An 18,518-nucleotide genomic window follows, 5' to 3' on the forward strand; every position below is an offset into this window, starting at 1 on the left:
GGGTGGCTCAGTCATTAAGCGCCTGCCTTCGGCTCAGGTCATGATCCCAGGGTCCTGGGATGGAGCCCCGCATCGAGCCCTGTATCGGGCTCACTGCTCAGCGGGAAGCCTGCTTCTCCCTCTCTCACTCCCCGTGCTTGTGTTCCCTCTCTCGCTATGTCTCTCTCTGTCAAATAAATAAATAAAATCTTAAAAAAAAAAAAGAAAGAAAGAAAGATTATGAGAGGGGCACCTGGGTGGCTCAGTCGATTAAGCATCTGCCTTTGGCTCAGGTCACGATCCCAAGGTCTTGGGACAAGCCCTGCATGGAGCTCCCTGCTCAGTGGGAAGCCTGCTTCTCCCTCTCCCTCTGCCTGCCACTCCCCCTGCTTGTGCTCTCTCTTTCTCTGTCAATAAATAAATAAAATCTTTAAAAAGAAAAAAGAAAAAGAAAGATTATGCGAGGGACACCTCACTGGCTCAATCAGTAGAGTATGCAACTCTTTATCTCAGAGTCATAAGTTTGAGCCCCACATCAGGGGTAGAGTTCACTTAAAATAAATTAATTAAATTAAAAAGAAAAAAATTACTTGTATAAAAAGATTATGAGAGAGAGTAACTAGATTTGTTGTAGTGATCATTCTGCAACATATACAGATATCAAATCATTATGCTGTACACCTGAAACTAACATAATGTTTTATGTTACATGTCAATTATACCTCAACAATAACAAAAAAAGCAAAAAAGAAGTTTTAAAAAAAGACCATGCCACTTTTCTCTAACTTCTATATCCTTACAGTGATCAGAAGCAAAAAAAGGAAAAGTCACATAGATACATAGATTCTTTTATTCTATGAGGCAGGATTCTACATGGTTGATTCTGTTCAATTAAAAGGACATTATTTTCTAATCTAAAACAATGGCGAACCAAAGTTCCTTTTCCCTTCTAAAGTCATTTATGTAGGAGATCTATATATGAGCCATAAGAAATTGCCAATCTGTAGGGCAAAAGCAAATCAAATAACATTCTCATGTGGTTCAACCTAATGGAATAATCCTACCCTCTTCCTTCCCTAACAGTGGCTTATCTGTCTTAGAATAGGGTGTTCTAGCACTCTTTTTTGAACAAATTTATGTCATTTAATGCAGGTAATTTTTAAGCTGAATTTAAACAGAAAAATAACAAAATTTTAAATATGAATTTAAACTGACTTCATGACAAAATAAGTTTCCATTCCTGTAGATTCCAAAACTGGTATTTCCTCCTTCATGTATTCTGTAGAAACAGATAGATCTTAATGCAAGAACTGAAAGAAATTAAAATAGCATTCCATTTTGGAAATAAACATGAATTTACAGGTTAAAATGCTACTTAAGAATTAAAAAGCTTCAGGGGCACCTGGTTGGCTCAGTTGATGAAACACGCAACCATTGATTTCAGGGTTGTGAGTTCGAGCCCCATATTGGGTGTAGAGATTACTTAAAAATAAAATCTTTAGGGGCGCCTGGCTGGCTCAGTCAGTTGTGTCTGCCTTTGGCTCAGGTCATGATTTCAGGGTTCTGGGATCAAGCCCCTACATCAGGCTCCCTGCTCAGCGGGAAACCTGCTTGTCCCTCTCCCTCTACCCCACCCCGGCTTGTGCTCAATCGCTCTCTCTCTCAAATAGATAAAATCTTTTTTAAAAATTAAAAATAAAATCTTTTTTAAAATTTTACAAAAGAGGGGCACCTGGGTGGCTCAGTCATTAAGCGTCTGCCTTCAGCTCGGGTCATGATGGTCCTGGGATTGAGCCCCACATCAGGCTCCCTGCTCATTGGGAAGCCTGCTTCTCCCTCTCCCACTCCCCCTGCTTGTGTTCCCTCTCTTGCTGTGTCTTTCTCTGTCAAATAAATAAATAAAATCTTTTTAAAAAAACAATAAAATTTTACAAAAGAAATAAAAAGCTTTAAACTATAAAGAGGCCCTGAGCATTTTCGAGACCTTGGAGAATTGGAAATTAAAAACAAAGCCTTACCTAGGGGCACCTGGCTGTCTCAGTGGGTAAAGCATATGACTCTTGATCTTGGGGTATTGAGTTTGAGCCCCACACTAGGTATAGAGATTACTTAAATAAATAAAACTTAAAAAAAAGGAGAGGAGCGCCTGGGTGGCTCAGTCGTTAAGCGTCTGCCTTCAGCTCGGGTCACGATCCCAGGGTTCTGGGATCGAGCCCCGCATTGGGCTCCCTGCTCAGCGGGGAGCCTGCTTTTCCCTCTCCCACTCCCCCTGCTTGTGTTCCCTCTCTCGCTGTCTCTCTCTGTGTGTCAAATAAATAAGTAAAATCTTAAAAAAATAAAAAAATAAATAAAAATTTAAAAAAATTAAAAAAGGAGAGCTTTATCTAAGTATGATACCAAAGACAGATCCATAAAGTAAAAGAATGATAGATTATCTATATAAAAATTTTTTAAATCAACTTTGAAAAAAAACAGACAAAACTGAAAACTAAACAAAAATTGGGGGGATATATGGGCGCCTGGGTGGCTCAGTTGGTTAAGCAACTGCCTTCGGCTCAGGTCATGAGCCTGGAGTCCCGGGATCGAGTCCCGCATCGGGCTCCCTGCTCAGCGGGGAGTCTGCTTCTCCCTCTGACCCTCCCCCTCTCATGCTCTCTCTATCTCATTCTCTCTCTCAAATAAATAAATAAAATCTTTAAAAAAAAATTGGGGGGATATATTTGCAATATGATAAAGGGTTCGTATCCTTTAAACAAATCAATAGATCTCAAAAGAAAAGTGGCAAACAGTATAAGCAGTTCATAGAAGATGAATGGCCAATAAATATATGAAAAAATATTCATATTACTAGTAATCAAAAGTTTGTGAAACAGGGGCATCTGGATAGCTTAGTCAGTTGGGTGTCTGACTCTTGGTTTCTGCTCAGGTTGTGATCTTGGGGTTGTGAGATGGAACCCCACATGGGGCTCTGTGCTTGGCACAGAGTCTGCTTGAGATTCTCTCCCTCTCCCTCCACATCTGCCCCTCCTCCGAATTGTGCACAGACATGTGCTCTCTCTCTCTCTCTCAAACAAATAAATAAAATCTTAAAAAAAAATGTTTGGGGGTGTCTGGGTGGCTCGGTCACTTAAGCATCTGCCTTCAGCTCAGGTCATGATCCCAGGGTCCTGGGATCGAGTTCATTGGTCTCCCTGCTCAGTAGGGAAGTCCACTTCTCCCTCTGCTCCTCCTCCTGTTCACATTCTCTCTCTCTCAAATAAATAAATAAATAAAATCTTTTAAAAATAAAATAAAAATAATTTTTAAAAAGTTTATAAAACAAAGCAATGATGAGATACCAGTATGACTTTTTCTGTCAAAATGGCAAAGACTTCTAATTAATCCTCAACATAAATATGTTAAGGGAAAGCTGACATTATCTTTTTTTAAGTTTATTTATTATTAAAAAATAAAAAATAAAGTTTATTTATTTTTTCTAGTAATCTCTACATCCAGTGTGGGCTTGAACTCACAACCCTGAGATCAAGAGTCACATGCTCTTCTGACTCAGCCAGCCAGGCACCTGAAAACTGACATTATCATACATTGTGCTGGTATGAGCATAGATTGATACACCATTTTTATAGGGAAGTTTGGCAATATGTATCAAACCCTTTAAGTAAATATATACTTTGACTTATCAATCTCACTGCTAAGAATTTATCCTATGAAAATAAGCAGAAATAGATACAGGAATGTTCATTCCAGCGTTACTTAAAATAGCAAAAATGGAAAACATCCAAGATTAGAAATACTAAGCAATTAGTTTCATAAAGTATTGCATATCCATATTATAGAATCATATGAAGCCATGAAAAATATTTTTTTTAAAGTATAATCTCGGGGCGCCTGGGTGGCTCAGTTGGTTAAGCAACTGCCTTCGGCTCAGGTCATGATCTCAGGGTCCTGGGATCGAGCGCCGCATCAGGCTCTCTGCTCAGCGGGAAGCCTGCTTCTCCCTCTCCCTCTCCCCCTGCTTGTGTTCCCTCTCTCGCTGTCTCTCTCTGCCAATTAAATAAATAAAATCTTTTAAAAAAATAAAATAGGGGCGCCTGGGTGGCTCAGTCGTTAGGTGTCTACCTTCGGTTCAGGTCATGACCCCAGGGTCCTGGGATTGAGCCCCGCATCGGGCTGCCTGCTCAGCGGGAAGCCTGCTTCTCCCTCTCCCTCTCCCCCTGCTTGTGTTCCCTCTCTCGCTGTGTCTCTCTCTGTCAAATAAATAAATAAAATCTTTTTAAAAAATAAATAAATAAATAAATAAAATAAAAGTATAATCTCTATGCCCAACATGGGGCTCGAACTCACAACCCCAAGATGAAGAGTTGCATGCTCTACTGACTAAGCCAGCCAGGCACCCCAAAGCTATGAAATATATTACAGAAAAAAATTTTAATGACTTGAATAAGTGATGATGCAATATTAAATAAAAAATTATTAGATAATATGTATAATGTGGTTCCACTTGAACAAAAAGGCACACATGTGTAACTGAATATAAAAAAGAAACAGAAACATAACAGTGGTTTTCTCTGGTGGTCGAATTATGGGTAACTGATTTTCTTCTAGTGCTTATATGTTATCTAAATTTTCTACACAATGAACGTGTATTTATTTTGCACAAAGAAACATAAAAACTAAAAAAATTTAAGAAAAAGCTTAAAAGGAATAACAGCTTAAGAGTAGCCTCTAGGACCAACACAGGAACTTAGAAATCAGCAGTCTTAGACATGGCTTGACAGGTACAGATAATTTGACTTTAGGTGGACTACTTGGCAGTGTGGTTATTGTAAAGGAGTAAACTATTTGGCAATTCAAAAATGAATAAGTTTCACAGGTCAAAATTGGAATGGATCTACAAATGTATAACTTTCAGATAGAGTCTTAGAAAAAGTTAGTCCTTCATCTCAGCTGCTGCAGGCTTGTTGGCTGTTTGGTGTGTGGACCAGTGATCATTTTCATAGACCTTCAGCTCCAACCTGGGTTTTCTGGCCATTTAGATCTGAGAGATCTGCTGGGTGATCCTGAGCCCTCTCTGCGCATCATTGCCTCTCGGGCTCTCTTCCGAGTGCAGAAGGTGGGGGCTGAACCAGATCCCAGGCAGTCCGTTTGCGGGCTGAGGAACCTCATCAGATGTCTTCCTACTTAGAAATGCAAGGCAAGTAACATCGGGTAAAAACTAATTCTTTCAGAAACCACAAAAACAATAGTGCCCCATTTTTTTTTCAGACTTAAAGCAATGCCAGCCTGAAGCTACCTCCACCCATTTAATTACCTCAGAACATAATTTTTGCTGTCAAAACCTTTAAGGAATTAGAATATAGGGGAACCAGGGAAGCTCAGTTGATTAAGTGTCTGCCTTTGGCTCAGGTCATGATCCCAGGGTCCTGGGATCGAGCCCCACGTCGGATTCCCTGCTCAGTAGAGAGTCTGCTTCTCCCTCTGCCTGGCGCTCCCCCTGCTTGTTCTCTCCCTCTCTCTCTCTCTGACAAATAAATAAAATCTTTTAAAAAATGAATTAGAATATATAAGGGAAGGCAGCTCTTTAAATGTGCAGAAATAGCAAAATTCTGCTGAGTTTTTGAGGCATGCCAGAACTTCCATGAAGTTACAGTCTTGATAAACAGGTCTGGCACAGCTTCAAAAGAGATTCTAAATAAATGTTAATATTGCAATGTTAGTACTGTTGGGTCTTTCGTCAAAGCCCCATCTACTTGTCAACAATCTTAGGAATAAAGTAACAACCAATTCTTATAGTTTGATATTACTGGTGTATTTTTATAAAATCCTTGTGACCTTTCTCCTCCTTTCTCTTTCCCTTAAAAACCTTCAAGCAAGAAAAAATTTCTGAAGTAATATAATACTGAATCTACCCCAGTTATGCAAGATTTCCACTCCTTCCTTCCCTTTTTCATTTTCCTGATGGTCTCTCCTACAACTACTGTCAGATGCTCAAGTGGCTCCCGGATGGGAGCTATTGTTTGTTGAGCACCCACCATCTGCTTTAAGCATAGATGGAGAAAATTTTCAAGAAGTGTCCCAAAAAAGAGATTAGTTTGTGTCGGGTGAATAATTTGATAAGCTGCATGTAGAAGGGTGGGAACCCCCAAGAGGCGTACCAGATTAATTAGAAATGGTCACTATTGGTCTACTTCCCAGGCTCTTGTTTGGTTGAGGAGCGTTTTAAGTGGAGAACCACAGCTGAACTGTCTAGGGCAATGGAGAGGCCTCTGGGAGGTGGTATGAGAAAAGAGAGGAAATGAGTCAACTGGCATGTGAAAAATAGACACATCCAATGATGAATTGCGTGAAGTTTTTGTTGTAAAGTGAGCAACATGAATCCTCACCACCCTGTCCCCCAGATTATCACCTTTCACCCCCAGCCCTCTGCCAAGACATCTTTACAAATTTCTTTATGATTAATGGTGAGTTGGGTTTGTTTTAGGGGTTGTCACAGCATGCTATGTGTGACCTCAAGAGGAACCCTGCCCAAGAGAGGTGTTCATATTTGAGGCTAGCAGTCAGGAGTTTTGAGCTACTTGCAGGCTGAATTAAATCTTCACTCTTGAGCAGAGCCAAAAGGACACCTGGAGGATGGCCGCTGGATGCTAAACTTCAGTGCACTGAGCACATTTGAGTTACACACAGCGCTTGCTTCTCCTTGGTCTCGCTGCATTAAACCACCTTCACTCTCCACTTTTGAACTATCCATTTTGTGGATTATTCAGTAAGAATGACTAACACCGAATGTTTACAATGAGCCAGACTCTAAGTACATTATATGATTAACTCTTTTAATCCTCAACCACTCCGTGTATGATTCTCTCCATTTTACACATGGGAAAGCTGAGGGACAGAAGATGAAAGTGACTTGCCTGAAGTCACATAACTAGTAAATGCCAGGATTCAAACTCGAGAGTCTGGATGCGAAGTCTACACCCTTGGCTCGTCTGCTCTGCCCTTTTTTCATCTGCTCTGTTCCTCTACTGTCAATAAATGCAGAACTACTCTACCATGAATCCCAGTTGCTGAACTCGTACCCCAAATTCATGTAACCAAAAAAAAATGGTGTAAAGTGATATTGAGCCTCAAATAATAAACACAAAGTTAGCATACTTCATTTTTCAAAAGGATAGAATGTGCATCGAACACTGTAGAGGAGTGGACTTAAGACAAAAGCTGGTGGTTATTCTTGAGGAATATTGTTTGAATCCTGGGTTTGATCTCATGTACTACCCTGTCTCACAACAATGAACAGACCTCTAGGTTTAGGATGTGGTTTAGATCGCCAGAGACATGTAAGAGTTTGAAAGAATCCTTTCTCTTCACTCATATTTATGCCAGAGTCCCTTTCCTTCCAGGCAGATTTTTATTTTCTGAGTAATACCACCAACAGGGAGGGGCAAGTACAATACTTATTTTATTTATGTTTCATTGGGTTAAAATTCACAGAGAGAAGCATCCATTAAGAAGCAGAGGTCTGGGGCGCCTGGCTGGGCCAGTTGGTGGAACATGCAGTTCGATCTCGGAGTCATAAGTTCAAGCCCAATGTTGGACATAGAGATTACTTAAAAAAAAAAGAAGAAGCAGCAGCAGCAGAGGTCTGCTTTTTACTACCTCAGCAGTTTGGGAAAGGCTGAAGAAGTACTTAATGCTGATTACATTAACAAGTCCTTTAATTCCGAATATCTCCATTATTTTCTTACAAGGCTCTCCTCAGACATAAGTTTATGTTTTTATAGAATTTTTTAAATATACACAACAAAAATTTCTGGACTTAATTTGTGTTATAATATGTTAAAAGTTCAATATAATTGAATATGATTTCAGTTTTATTTTCATCATATACTATTAAAATGTATTATTCATTATCGATTACTGGCCCAGCCATGTCTTTATTATTTTAGATTCTTACTTTTTTTTACTCTGAATATTGCTTTACTTCCTTATACTGAAATACATCCTTATAAGAAATTACTTTTTTTTTCTGGGGCGCCTGGGTAGCTCAGTCGTTAAGCATCTGCCTTCGGCTCAGGTCATGATCCCAGGGTCCTGGGATCAAGCCCCACGTCGGGCTCCCTGCTCTGTGGGAAGCCTGCTTCTCCTTCTCTTACTCCCCCTGCTTGTTTTCCCTCTCTCGTTGTGTCTCTCTCTGTCAAATAAATAAAATCTTAAAAAAAAAAAATTACTTTTTTTTTCTTATTGAAAGATTAAACTATCATGTAAGTAAAAGGTGGGATTGGGGGAAGGGCAGGATCTCCTAGACATCAACCCAGGCAAGTAAACATGCACTAGATAAAATTGTAAAATCTCTCTCCCCTCACAGCTTCCCCCTCCTTCCTGTCTCCAAGCTCCTTTTCTATCCTTTTTCTATTCCTCTCAGGAAAGGATCTAATGAACGGTTGTTATGGTGGAAATGATTAATAATGCAAGTTTTAATGATCTTAACTCTTCCAGGGATGTTTGCTTTTTAACAAGGTAGAGCTCTCTCTCTCTCTTTTTTTTTTAAGATTTTATTTATTTATTTATTTTTTAAAGATTTTATTTATTTATCATAGAGATAGAGAGCGCACAAGCAGGGGGAGCGGTAGGCAGAGGGAGAAGCATGCTCCCTGCTGAGCAAGGAGCCCGATTCGGGACTGGATCCCAGGACCCTGGGATCATGACCTGAGCCGAAAGCAGATGCTTAACCGACTGAGCCACCCAGGTGTCCCAAGATTTTATTTATTTATTTGAGAGAGAGAGAGCAAGAGAGTACAAGCAGAAGGAGGGATAGAGGGAGAGGGAGAAGGAGACTCCCCACTGAGCAGGGAGCCCAACGTGGGACTCGATCCCAGGACCCCAAGATCAGGACCTGAGCCAAAGGCAGACGCTTAACCAACCAAGCCACCCAAGCACCCAAAAAGGTAGAGCTCTTAGGCCAAATGCATGAATCTAACTGAGAAATGTGAGGCATTACTGAGCAGAATGGAGAGAGGAGATATTTGGAAATGAGGCTGGAGGTGATGGTGGGGAACAGAGACTTTCCTGTCATCCCAGAAACCATATCATATCAATTGCTTTCCCTACCTCTTCCCAAACCCTTGTCAGAAAACAGCAGAGGAAAAGGATTAGAAAGGGTAATTAACAACTGCCTTCTGTTATACAAAACACAGAGGAAGTGATGGATTCTATTCTTCCTGAACAATGGTGATGACTTCCCACCACAGAACATGACTGAGTGCCAGTTACTGAATGATTTAGTGATGTCTTCTATACTTTCTCTCACCCTGTAGAGTTTATAGTCTGATGTCCAAGGAAGATGTCACTGGTTTAAAATGGTTCCTATGGATACCAAAGAATCTTTATGAGGGAGCTGTCACTCCCTCCCTCCCCCCCTTTTCTTTTAACAGAGATGGTGGTGTGAATATAGCAAGGGACATTTTTAAAGGGAGTAGGGATATGGGAGGAGGTTACAAAGGAGATGGAGCCGAGAATCTAGAAAGGATGCCGACCTGTGAATGAGATAAAAGGTAGAAAGTTGAGACGGTGTAGAAGATATATCAAACATGGAGTCCAGTCTTATTGGCCCCTCGGACACTGGTTTTCAGTGAAATCTTGCCCCAGACCACTTCAGAAGACCACAGTCAAAGAATCTGTCTCTCCAGTCACTCAAGTATATACAAGAGGTCACAGTTCTACTTACTCCATACAAGAGTGTATCTCCCAAACTTTTGTCTTTCAACTACCCACCAACCAAATCAAACCTACTAAATCCTGCTGACTTAAACTCTTGGTTGTGTATCAGATGATCTTAGGAAATCACTTTTGTGGCAAAAAGGGCAGGACACTAAAAAGGAAAAGAATTTGTAGGCAGTTCAAGTATTCTGACCTTAAAATTAAAGAAATTTATTTTTCTAGGAAAGACAAGCTTTTCCTCTGCAATAAGCCTTGGTGATTTCAAAAAAAATTTTTGTGTTCTATTACTGCCCAGATTATCATTTCAGTTTAAGAGCCCACAGAATTATAAAGTCTGGCTAACCAATCCCACTGCATTAAAAAAAATTTTTTTTTCTCAAATAGGCATTGAGCCAAACACATTTCTACAGCTTCCTTTGTGGTACCCTGTTTTAGAGCTTTAAATAATCTTGTTAGAATTTTTTTCTTTTTTCAGATTTCTAAGCTAAAAGTCCTTTGCAAAACTATTTTCATCAACTGAATTATTAAAATAATTTAAAATGGCATTTAAAAAGTTATAAAGGGGTCTTTTAATTCAGAACTTCAGAACTTTTTGCTACTTAACAATTAATGAAATTGTTATAGCGTTCTGGTTGTTGAAAGAACCTCTTAAGATGTTTGAAATATTAATATCATAATACCGCCCAGGCCTTGTCACCACCAAAAGTGAAATAAAAACATGAAATAGATTGGGGTCCCTGGCTGGCTCAGTCTGTAGAGCATCTGACTCTTGATCTGAGGGTCGTGAGTTCAAGCCCAATGTTGGGTAGTGGAGCCTACTTAAAACACACATACACACAAAGGAGCACCTAAGTTCAGTTGGTTGAGTCCCTGCCTTTGGCTCAGGTCATGATCCCGGGGTCCTGGGATCAAGCCCTGCATTGGGCTCCCTGCTCAGCGGGGAGCCTGCTCCTCCCTCTCCTTCTGCCCCTCCCCCTGCTTGTGCTCTCTCGCTCACTCACTCTCTCAAATAAATAAATTTAAAACACACACACACACACACACGCGTGCACGAAATAGACATAAGTTAAGTGGTTTTGCCTCGAAACAGAATCAGTAAGTGACCATATCTGAAAATAATCTCAAGATACTTACTTCTGCATGATTCCTTATGTGAAAACCCTGTACCTCAACACTTTAATCAGAATATTAAATCAGGATTTATTTGGAATTAAAATAGTGTGTACAAAGAGAGACGTTCAGAAAACATTTTGGGGGGCACCTAGGTGGCTCAGTCTTTAAGTGTCTGCCTTCGGCCCAGGTCATGATCCCAGGATCCTGGGATCCAGCCCCGCCATCGGGCTCCCTGCTCCTTAGGAAGCCTGCTTCTCCCTCTCCCACTCCCCCGCTTGTGTTCCCTCTCTCGCTGTGTCTCTCTCTGTCAAATAAATAAATAAAATCTTAAAAAAAAGAAAAAGAAAACATTTTTGTTTTTCTTGGCTTATTATAGATTTATTAAAGTGGTAATGCATATGTGTTCAAAATTCAAAAGTTACAAAATATTCCCAGCCATCCACTTCACCTCCCTGAAGGTACCATGCTACCAGTTTCTTTTATTTCCAAGATATAATTATGCATTTATGAGTAAATATGTGTATTCTCTTCCCTGCTTTTTTCATAAATTATAGTATTCTATACACCTTGCACTTTCTACACCTTGCACTTTCCCTCCTTAATATCTTTGAGATTTTTCTATATTACTCCAAAAAGTGTTTCCTCATTCTTTATTCCTGCCCAGTATTTCATTGTATTTTTATAATAAAGGACACTTAGGTAATTTCCAATCTTTGGCACAAACAATACTACAGTAACTACAAAAACATATGTATTTCACACAGGGTCAAGTGTGTCTTTAGAAGAAAATCCTAAAAGTTGAATTGCCAGGTTGAAGGATATGTCATTTGTCATTTCAAATTAAAATATTGCCAAATGACTTCCATGGAGGTAATAACAGTTACCCCCCAGTGATGTAAGAGCATGCTCTTCTCCCTACACCGTTGCCAGCACAATATGATATTCACTCTACAAATATTTATTGGATTCTTGCTATGGGTTCAGGCATTGTTCTAGGTGATTAGGACACATCAATGAATAAAATAAACCAAAATCCCTGCCCTAGTGGAGTTTATATTCTAGCAGAGGAGAAAAACAATATAATGTATAATAATAAATAGTATAAATAAACATAAAATCATATAGTATGTTAGAAGCTGGAGTATGTTCTGGAAAAATGATCAGGGTCTAAGGAATCAAGAGTGTGGTGGCTCTAGGTTTCATTGGGGTGATATCTGAGCAAACTTGAAGGAAGTGAGGGAGTTAACTCTGCAGACCTGGGGAAAAATTATTATTGGCAAAGAGAATAAGCATTTCAAAAGTCATAAGGCACTAGGGTTGCCTAAGGTACTCCAGGAAGCACAAAGCCTGGATGACTAGGGAGGGATGAAAAAGCAAATGAAGGCAGAGGGAAATGAAGTTATATAAGGGACCAGATCCAAACTCCCTGTGACTTATAGGCCATGACAAAGAGTTTGGCTTAACTCTGAAATGGGGAGTCACTAAAGCATTTTTAAACTTTTGGATTTTTGACAACTGGATAGGTTAAAAAAATGTTTTTTTCAGTGGTTTAAGTTTGCATTTTTTTTTCTTATTAGAAAGGGTGAGCACCTTTTCCTGTCTTAAATGCTATGTTATTTCCTTTTCTAAGTATTCAAATCCTTTCCTCATTCTGAAGATGTTTGTTAGTCTTTTTCATGTTGATTCATAGGAACTTTTATATATTGAGGAAATTAGCCTTTGCTTTGTTACTTTAGTCACAAATTCAGTTAGCATCTGAAATGGGGTCTAACTACATGGATTTTTGCTTTTGCCTGTTGCATTTCAAACTTCAGGGCCATAGCAATAATAGTGTGATTGTATATGGAAATTAATTCATGATTCTCTATTCCTGCATCTCATTTATTTTTTGAAATCAAATAGAGAAAAGTCATTTCTGAAATGACAAAATGCCTAGAAGTTCTCGGGTGCAATTTTTAATTAACAGCTAATCAATAAAAACAGGTAATAAAAAATACCTTAAGTATCATAGCATACATACATGACACTGTTTCCTTTATTTTATAGCATACATTTATTTATTAGGGTGATCTTTGGAGTAAGTACAAAGTTCAAAAGATACCAAAGATACACAGTAAAAGGTAAATTTCCTTGTTCCTATCTCACCACTATTGAATTCCTCTTCCTTTAAGTAACTAAGTTTCCAGTATCTTATGTATCCTTCCAGAGATATTGTATATGGATGCATGTGTATATATAATCTTTAGTCTGTTTGCTCTAAATGGATGCATTCCTAATCTCAATTATTCAATATAAATTCATGCATTTAAGAATCAGCTATACTGGGGCACCTGGGTGGCTCAGTCAGTTAAGCACCTTTGGCTCAGGTCATGATCCCCGAGTCCCAGGGATTGAGCCCCACAGCAGGCTCCCCGCTCAGCAGGGAGTGGGCTTTTCCCTCTGACCCTCCCCCCTCTTGTACTCTCTCTCTCTCTCTCAAATAAATAAATAAAATCTTTAAAAAAAAAGAATCAGCTACACTGACGAGGATAACATGTTTTAAGATGTGGAAATAAAGATTAGAGTCGGTTGATTCTGGTGCAGTAGGAAAACAGTGAAGAAATAGTAATTTATAATTGTTATTTGTATGGAAGTGTCACATAATTTTTTCCCTCATATTAGTTGTGTAATTTAGACATTATTGTTACTGCCATTTTACAGATGAGGAAACAGGCTCAGAAAGGTTAAAGAACTTGCCAGAGGGCATAAAATTAGCTAGGACTTAAACTCATGTCTCTTGATTCTAATTCTCTACTAGTTCCGTAAGGAACAGCCTTAGCTATTTCAAAGAAGGAAAATATCAGTCTTTCTAAACTGAATGAGGAAATTGAAATGAGGAAAAAAGCAACAGAAATAATCTCACCAAGACTGCTATTGCTGTCTTTGAGTGTTACATACATCTTTCTTATACAGGTTTGACTTTTCCACCAGAATCTTCTGCTTAGGGCTAATATCTGGGGTGGTTTTTAGCTAACAATGTTCAGTTTTCCATCCTTCCCGGGATTAAGGGGGAGCAGAGACTTTTTTTTCCAGAGATGGATGACAACTTTATTTAAGAATGTCATTCATAGACCATTTTCTTTTTTCTTCTTTTTTTTTAATTTAAATTTTGTTAGTTAACATATAGTGCAATATTGGTTTGTGGAGTAGAATTCAGTGATCCATCACTTACATACAACACCCAGTGTTCATCACAACAAGTGTCCTCTTTAATACTCATCACCTGTCTAGCCCATCTCCCACCCACCTCCTTCCATCAACCCTCAGTTTGTTCTCTATTGTTAAGAGTCACTTATGGCTTGTCCCCCTCTCTCCTTTTTAAAAGCGGGAGCAGGATTAATCCAGGTATGTATGGATTCAGGAAACAAAATGATCATAAGTTTTGGTCCTAGGCAGAATTATGTCTGTGTCAGTACAATCTCTTAAAGGAAAACTTAAAAGAAAATGCTATCCTGAAATATCTTCCTGTGACCAAATTGAGTGCCGTAGGTATAGATTTTTATGAATGAAGTCCTTAGAATTACATTTTTAAGTTAAAATGGGCTTTTAGGGCCTGATTTCCCCAAAGTGTAAAGGAAGAGGAGCAAAAATCACTTAATTGTCCTTGTGAGTAGGACTGGCATTACTTTCCTGGTAGGGACCCCGCTCAAGGACCACCACTTTAGTGTTTCTTTTGAGGACCAAGAACAGTAAGAATGATGAGGTCAGGTCTAGCCCCTCCCCCACAACTATCAACTGCTTTTTTTGACAGTTAGAAGGTTAGGTGAGTGGTTTTTCATTAGAGGAACACGTGCACACCAAGTACCTGCTTAGGCATAGCAAAGATGAGGGATAAAAAAAAAAATGTTTTTGAAAGAATTTCAAAATGAAATAGCCATGCTGGGAAAAGCAACCAGAACTTTGCTGCACTTTCTTACACTTACTCTGTGGTTTAGAATTGTTTATATTTTAAATTACATTTGGGAGGGTGTACACTATAATCTTTTTATTTTTGGAGCCTCTAAAGGCCTTAATCAGGCTCTGGACGCATGCTCTGGGAAACTCTGAAATATTACACCACAACAGGGAGGCTAATTAAAGAGCCTATCACACAATGGAATCAAAATAGAAACAACCTTTAGGATGTAGCTGGATCAGAAAGGAAAGGCAGAGTAAATGTTTCACTACCCATACTTTTCTATTCAAAATTCAGTTTAGTGTTAAATGGGCATACCACTGGATAATAAGAAAAAATAAAAACCAACATGAACCCTGATAAAAAAAGTAGGGATAGCATATTGATGAAAGAAAAAAAAAGCATGCAGGTGAAGCTGGATCTGACAGACGTGTCTTCAATCCTGAGCTGCCTAAATCTGATTCAGTTGTAATAGTGTGAACCCCTGAAGGTTTCTGAGAAAGAAAGTGACATGATATAAATGCTGTTTGAGAAAAACTAGTCTAGTAACTAAATATAAGATGGATTGGAAGAGAAAACATAAAATGTTGAAAGATAACTAGAAACCTGGTGGAGGAGGAATCCACAAGATTTAGTGACTAGCTGTAGAGGATGAAGGAGCTGAGGAGTCAGTGATTAAGAGGAAACCATGGGCTGGTTTGGGGGCGGGTGGTGGGGGGAGGTTGGTGACTATGGCAGTATTATTTATTGAAAACCAAAGACATAGTTTAGTTACACTCCAAAAGGGGGGGGGGGGGTAATACTGCTTAAATAATGCTTTATTTCATAAGGGAAATAAGGGAACATAAGAGTATTTTCCTTTTATCTTGGCCTCAATGCCAAGCCTGTACTTCCTAATAATTCAATTCAGGAGACTGAGAATTACAACATGGCAAAAGGAAAAGTCATAAAAGTAAGTCACTGATTTGATGTAAAAGGTTGCAGATCAGGTGAATCAAAAGATAGGAAATGAAAGTAGAAGGCCTTACACAGACAGGATATGACTTACTGAAAATCCAAAGTTAGAGCCTAGATCCAGTCCTGAAGAGAAGGAAAATGTATAATGTTTCTCAGTTTTTGTTTGCTGGATGACATTTGAGAGGGGCTTCTTTTGTTCTTGGATCATTTTTAAGCCAGCAGTACCCCTCAGTTCAAGTCTGGATGATCTGAAAATCACAGCATAGGAAGAATCAGTATCTTGCACATAGCAGGCATTCAGTAAACATTTGTGGAATGAAGAAATGAAGGATTTTCAGGACTCAGTATGCATGAAGTGTGAAAAGAATCAGGAGAATCAAATCCAGTAGCAAAGAAGAAATGGGCTAGAGTCCATATACTGCAACTCACTGAAAGCCAAACCACTATAGAAATGAAAAATGGGGCAGTGAGTCTCTGGTTTGGTTTGGTTTATAATTCCTGAGAGCTCTTTCCTTTTATCTTGGTTTCGTTTCAAGGTCAGAATCACCCTCTGCAGTTCAGTATCTGGATAAACAAAAGAAATTGGTTAGTTATGGCAGAGGCAAAAAATTTGAGGCTTCTCAACTCTTGTGATCTTGTCCAGTTCCAGCTATGAAAGCCAGAATCTCATGGGGCAGACTTAGTTTTACTCTATTTCTCCTCAAAAAATTCCAACCATAACGTTTGCATTTGACAGACCAAGTGATATTTCTCTCTTTTTTTTTTTTCCAAGTGATATTTCTCAACAGTTATTCTAAATCTTTACCACTCTCAACTCCCTACTACATGTTACTCTATTTTGCACTCAGCAGAGCACCTAGCAGTTCTGCTTAATCTAGATGTAAGGTGATAACCTTCCAGACAGGAGCTACCAAGAGGAAGGCCAGGCTCTGGATTCCTGGCTTGGCCACCTTTTCCAGGGCCTGGCTAAATCAATAATCTCTTTATCTTCAGTCTCTCTCCACCTGCTCCTGTCCCTGATTATTCACATACCTGTGTTTCCCCTATGCTAGAAAATTCCTTTTTCCTCCCCACCACCAAACTTTTTAGAAACTTTTACTTCTTACTTCCAACTTTCTGACCTTCCTCCCATTAGCGCCTCAGCCACAGTAATCTGGCTTTCGTTCCCACTAGGCTACAGAAAACTGCTCTGGCAAATGTCACTAACAACATATGAATGATAATATATGAGGTCTTGTTTGAATTTTATTTGAATTCTCTGCAGTGTTGGGCTCCATGGAGTACTTCTTTCCCAGACTCTGAGATACCACTCCTTTATTTTTATACCTGTGTGGACAGTTTAACTCATTCATTCCTCAAATTCTGCCCATCTCTGAAATGTAGGTGTTTCTAAAGGTTCTCCCCTTGAGTCTCTCCTTATGCCAACACACTCCCTACCTGCTCCCTTAGCCTCAGGTATTGCCTGAATATTCCCAAATCCTCATGTCCAGACTGTCCCTACTCCTCTCAAATAAGCACAGGTTAATTAGAAAACAAATGAACCACTACAAGAGGGACTTCACCCATGTTATCTCCACTAATCCTGACATTTCTTTGCTGACAAGGAAAAAAGGAGGAAGGATGATAAACCCTGTTACAGACCCCTTGGCATGGGAGATAGACCTCCCCTCAACTACCCATACCAATCCTCTAAGTAAATAAAAACTAATGGGAGGAGAGTCTCTGTGCAGACACTATGTGCCAACATCTCCCCAGAGAATAATGAGATGGTCCTAAAGTCAACTGCAGTAGTAGCTTCTAGAAGGAAGAAGAGTTGGAAGTGCCACATGGGTGTTTCAGTTTGATTTTGAATTTGGAGGGTGAGAGGAGTTTGAGTCTTTACTCATTTGAGACCCAGCTTGCACCTGGTTCCCCAAGTCCCACCCCTCTCCAAGTGTGGACAATGTAGAAGACTGGGAAATTGCCAGGAGAGAGGAGAGAGGGGCTACCTTCCAGGATCCAACAGCCTCCTCTTAAACTTCCTGCAGGCATCCCAAACACAACGCTCTGGAACTGATCTCATCCTTCTGCTTCTACTCCCATTCTAGTTAACAGCATCACCTTTCACCCTCTTGACCTAGATGAAAACTTCTGTTGTTGGGGACTCTTCCCTCTCTAGCAGTGCCCCATTCAGTTCTAAGAGACCTCCCTCCAGACTGGCTCCTTTCAATGCTGGAGCAGCCCCTACCATCTCCATACCTCTAGTCTCTACCTCATCCAATCTATGTGTCCCACTGTAGCCAGAGGGACCGTCCCAGAACATTATTGGTCATTCATCACTTCCTTTCATTAAAACCCCCACCGATAATGTCTAGGCTTTTAGTGAAGTATATGAGGTCCTTTGCAACCTACCTTGACCTGTCTTCCATTTTCATCTCTGGTGACTCCTTCCCTCATCCAAGCATCAGTGGGCTCTTTGTAACTTTTCAAACATACTTTGTTAAGTACTGAGTGCCAGCTATGAGCCAGGCACTAATCTAAACTTTTAATACAGTGAACAGGAAAAAAGGCCCCTGCTCTCTTGCAACTCACATTTTAGTAGGAAGAGCCAGTGAATAAACAAGATAATTTCAGATAGTGATATGGGGTTATGAAGACAATGAAATGGGGTGTTGTGGGGGGTGGGTCAGCTACTTTAGTGCTCAGGAAGGGCCTGAGAAGGTAACACTTAGTTGAACTTGAATGACAAGCAGAAGCCAGACAAGCAAAGACCTGGTATCGAGTATTTGGGTCCGTTTATAGAGTATTTGGGTCCGTTTGATCAGCATGTGAGAAAGGCCTT

The 18,518-nt window shown here is 39.7% G+C and overlaps 1 protein-coding gene across 1 annotated transcript in view; it reads left to right on the forward strand.

Moving 5' to 3' along the window:
* MROH8 (maestro heat like repeat family member 8) overlaps window positions 1-5,199 on the forward strand; it is a 56,791-nt gene extending 51,592 nt beyond the window's left edge. The window contains exon 23 of the mRNA XM_032419306.1: window positions 5,016-5,199. Within this exon, the coding sequence (XP_032275197.1) occupies window positions 5,016-5,164 (149 nt within the window). The 3' untranslated portion in view covers window positions 5,165-5,199. The remainder of the gene's footprint in view (window positions 1-5,015) is intronic.
* The last annotated feature ends 13,319 nt before the right edge of the window (window positions 5,200-18,518 follow it).

The sequence above is a fragment of the Phoca vitulina genome, unplaced genomic scaffold, assembly GCF_004348235.1.
Source record: "Phoca vitulina isolate PV1807 unplaced genomic scaffold, GSC_HSeal_1.0 scaffold22, whole genome shotgun sequence".
NCBI lineage: Eukaryota > Metazoa > Chordata > Mammalia > Carnivora > Phocidae > Phoca > Phoca vitulina.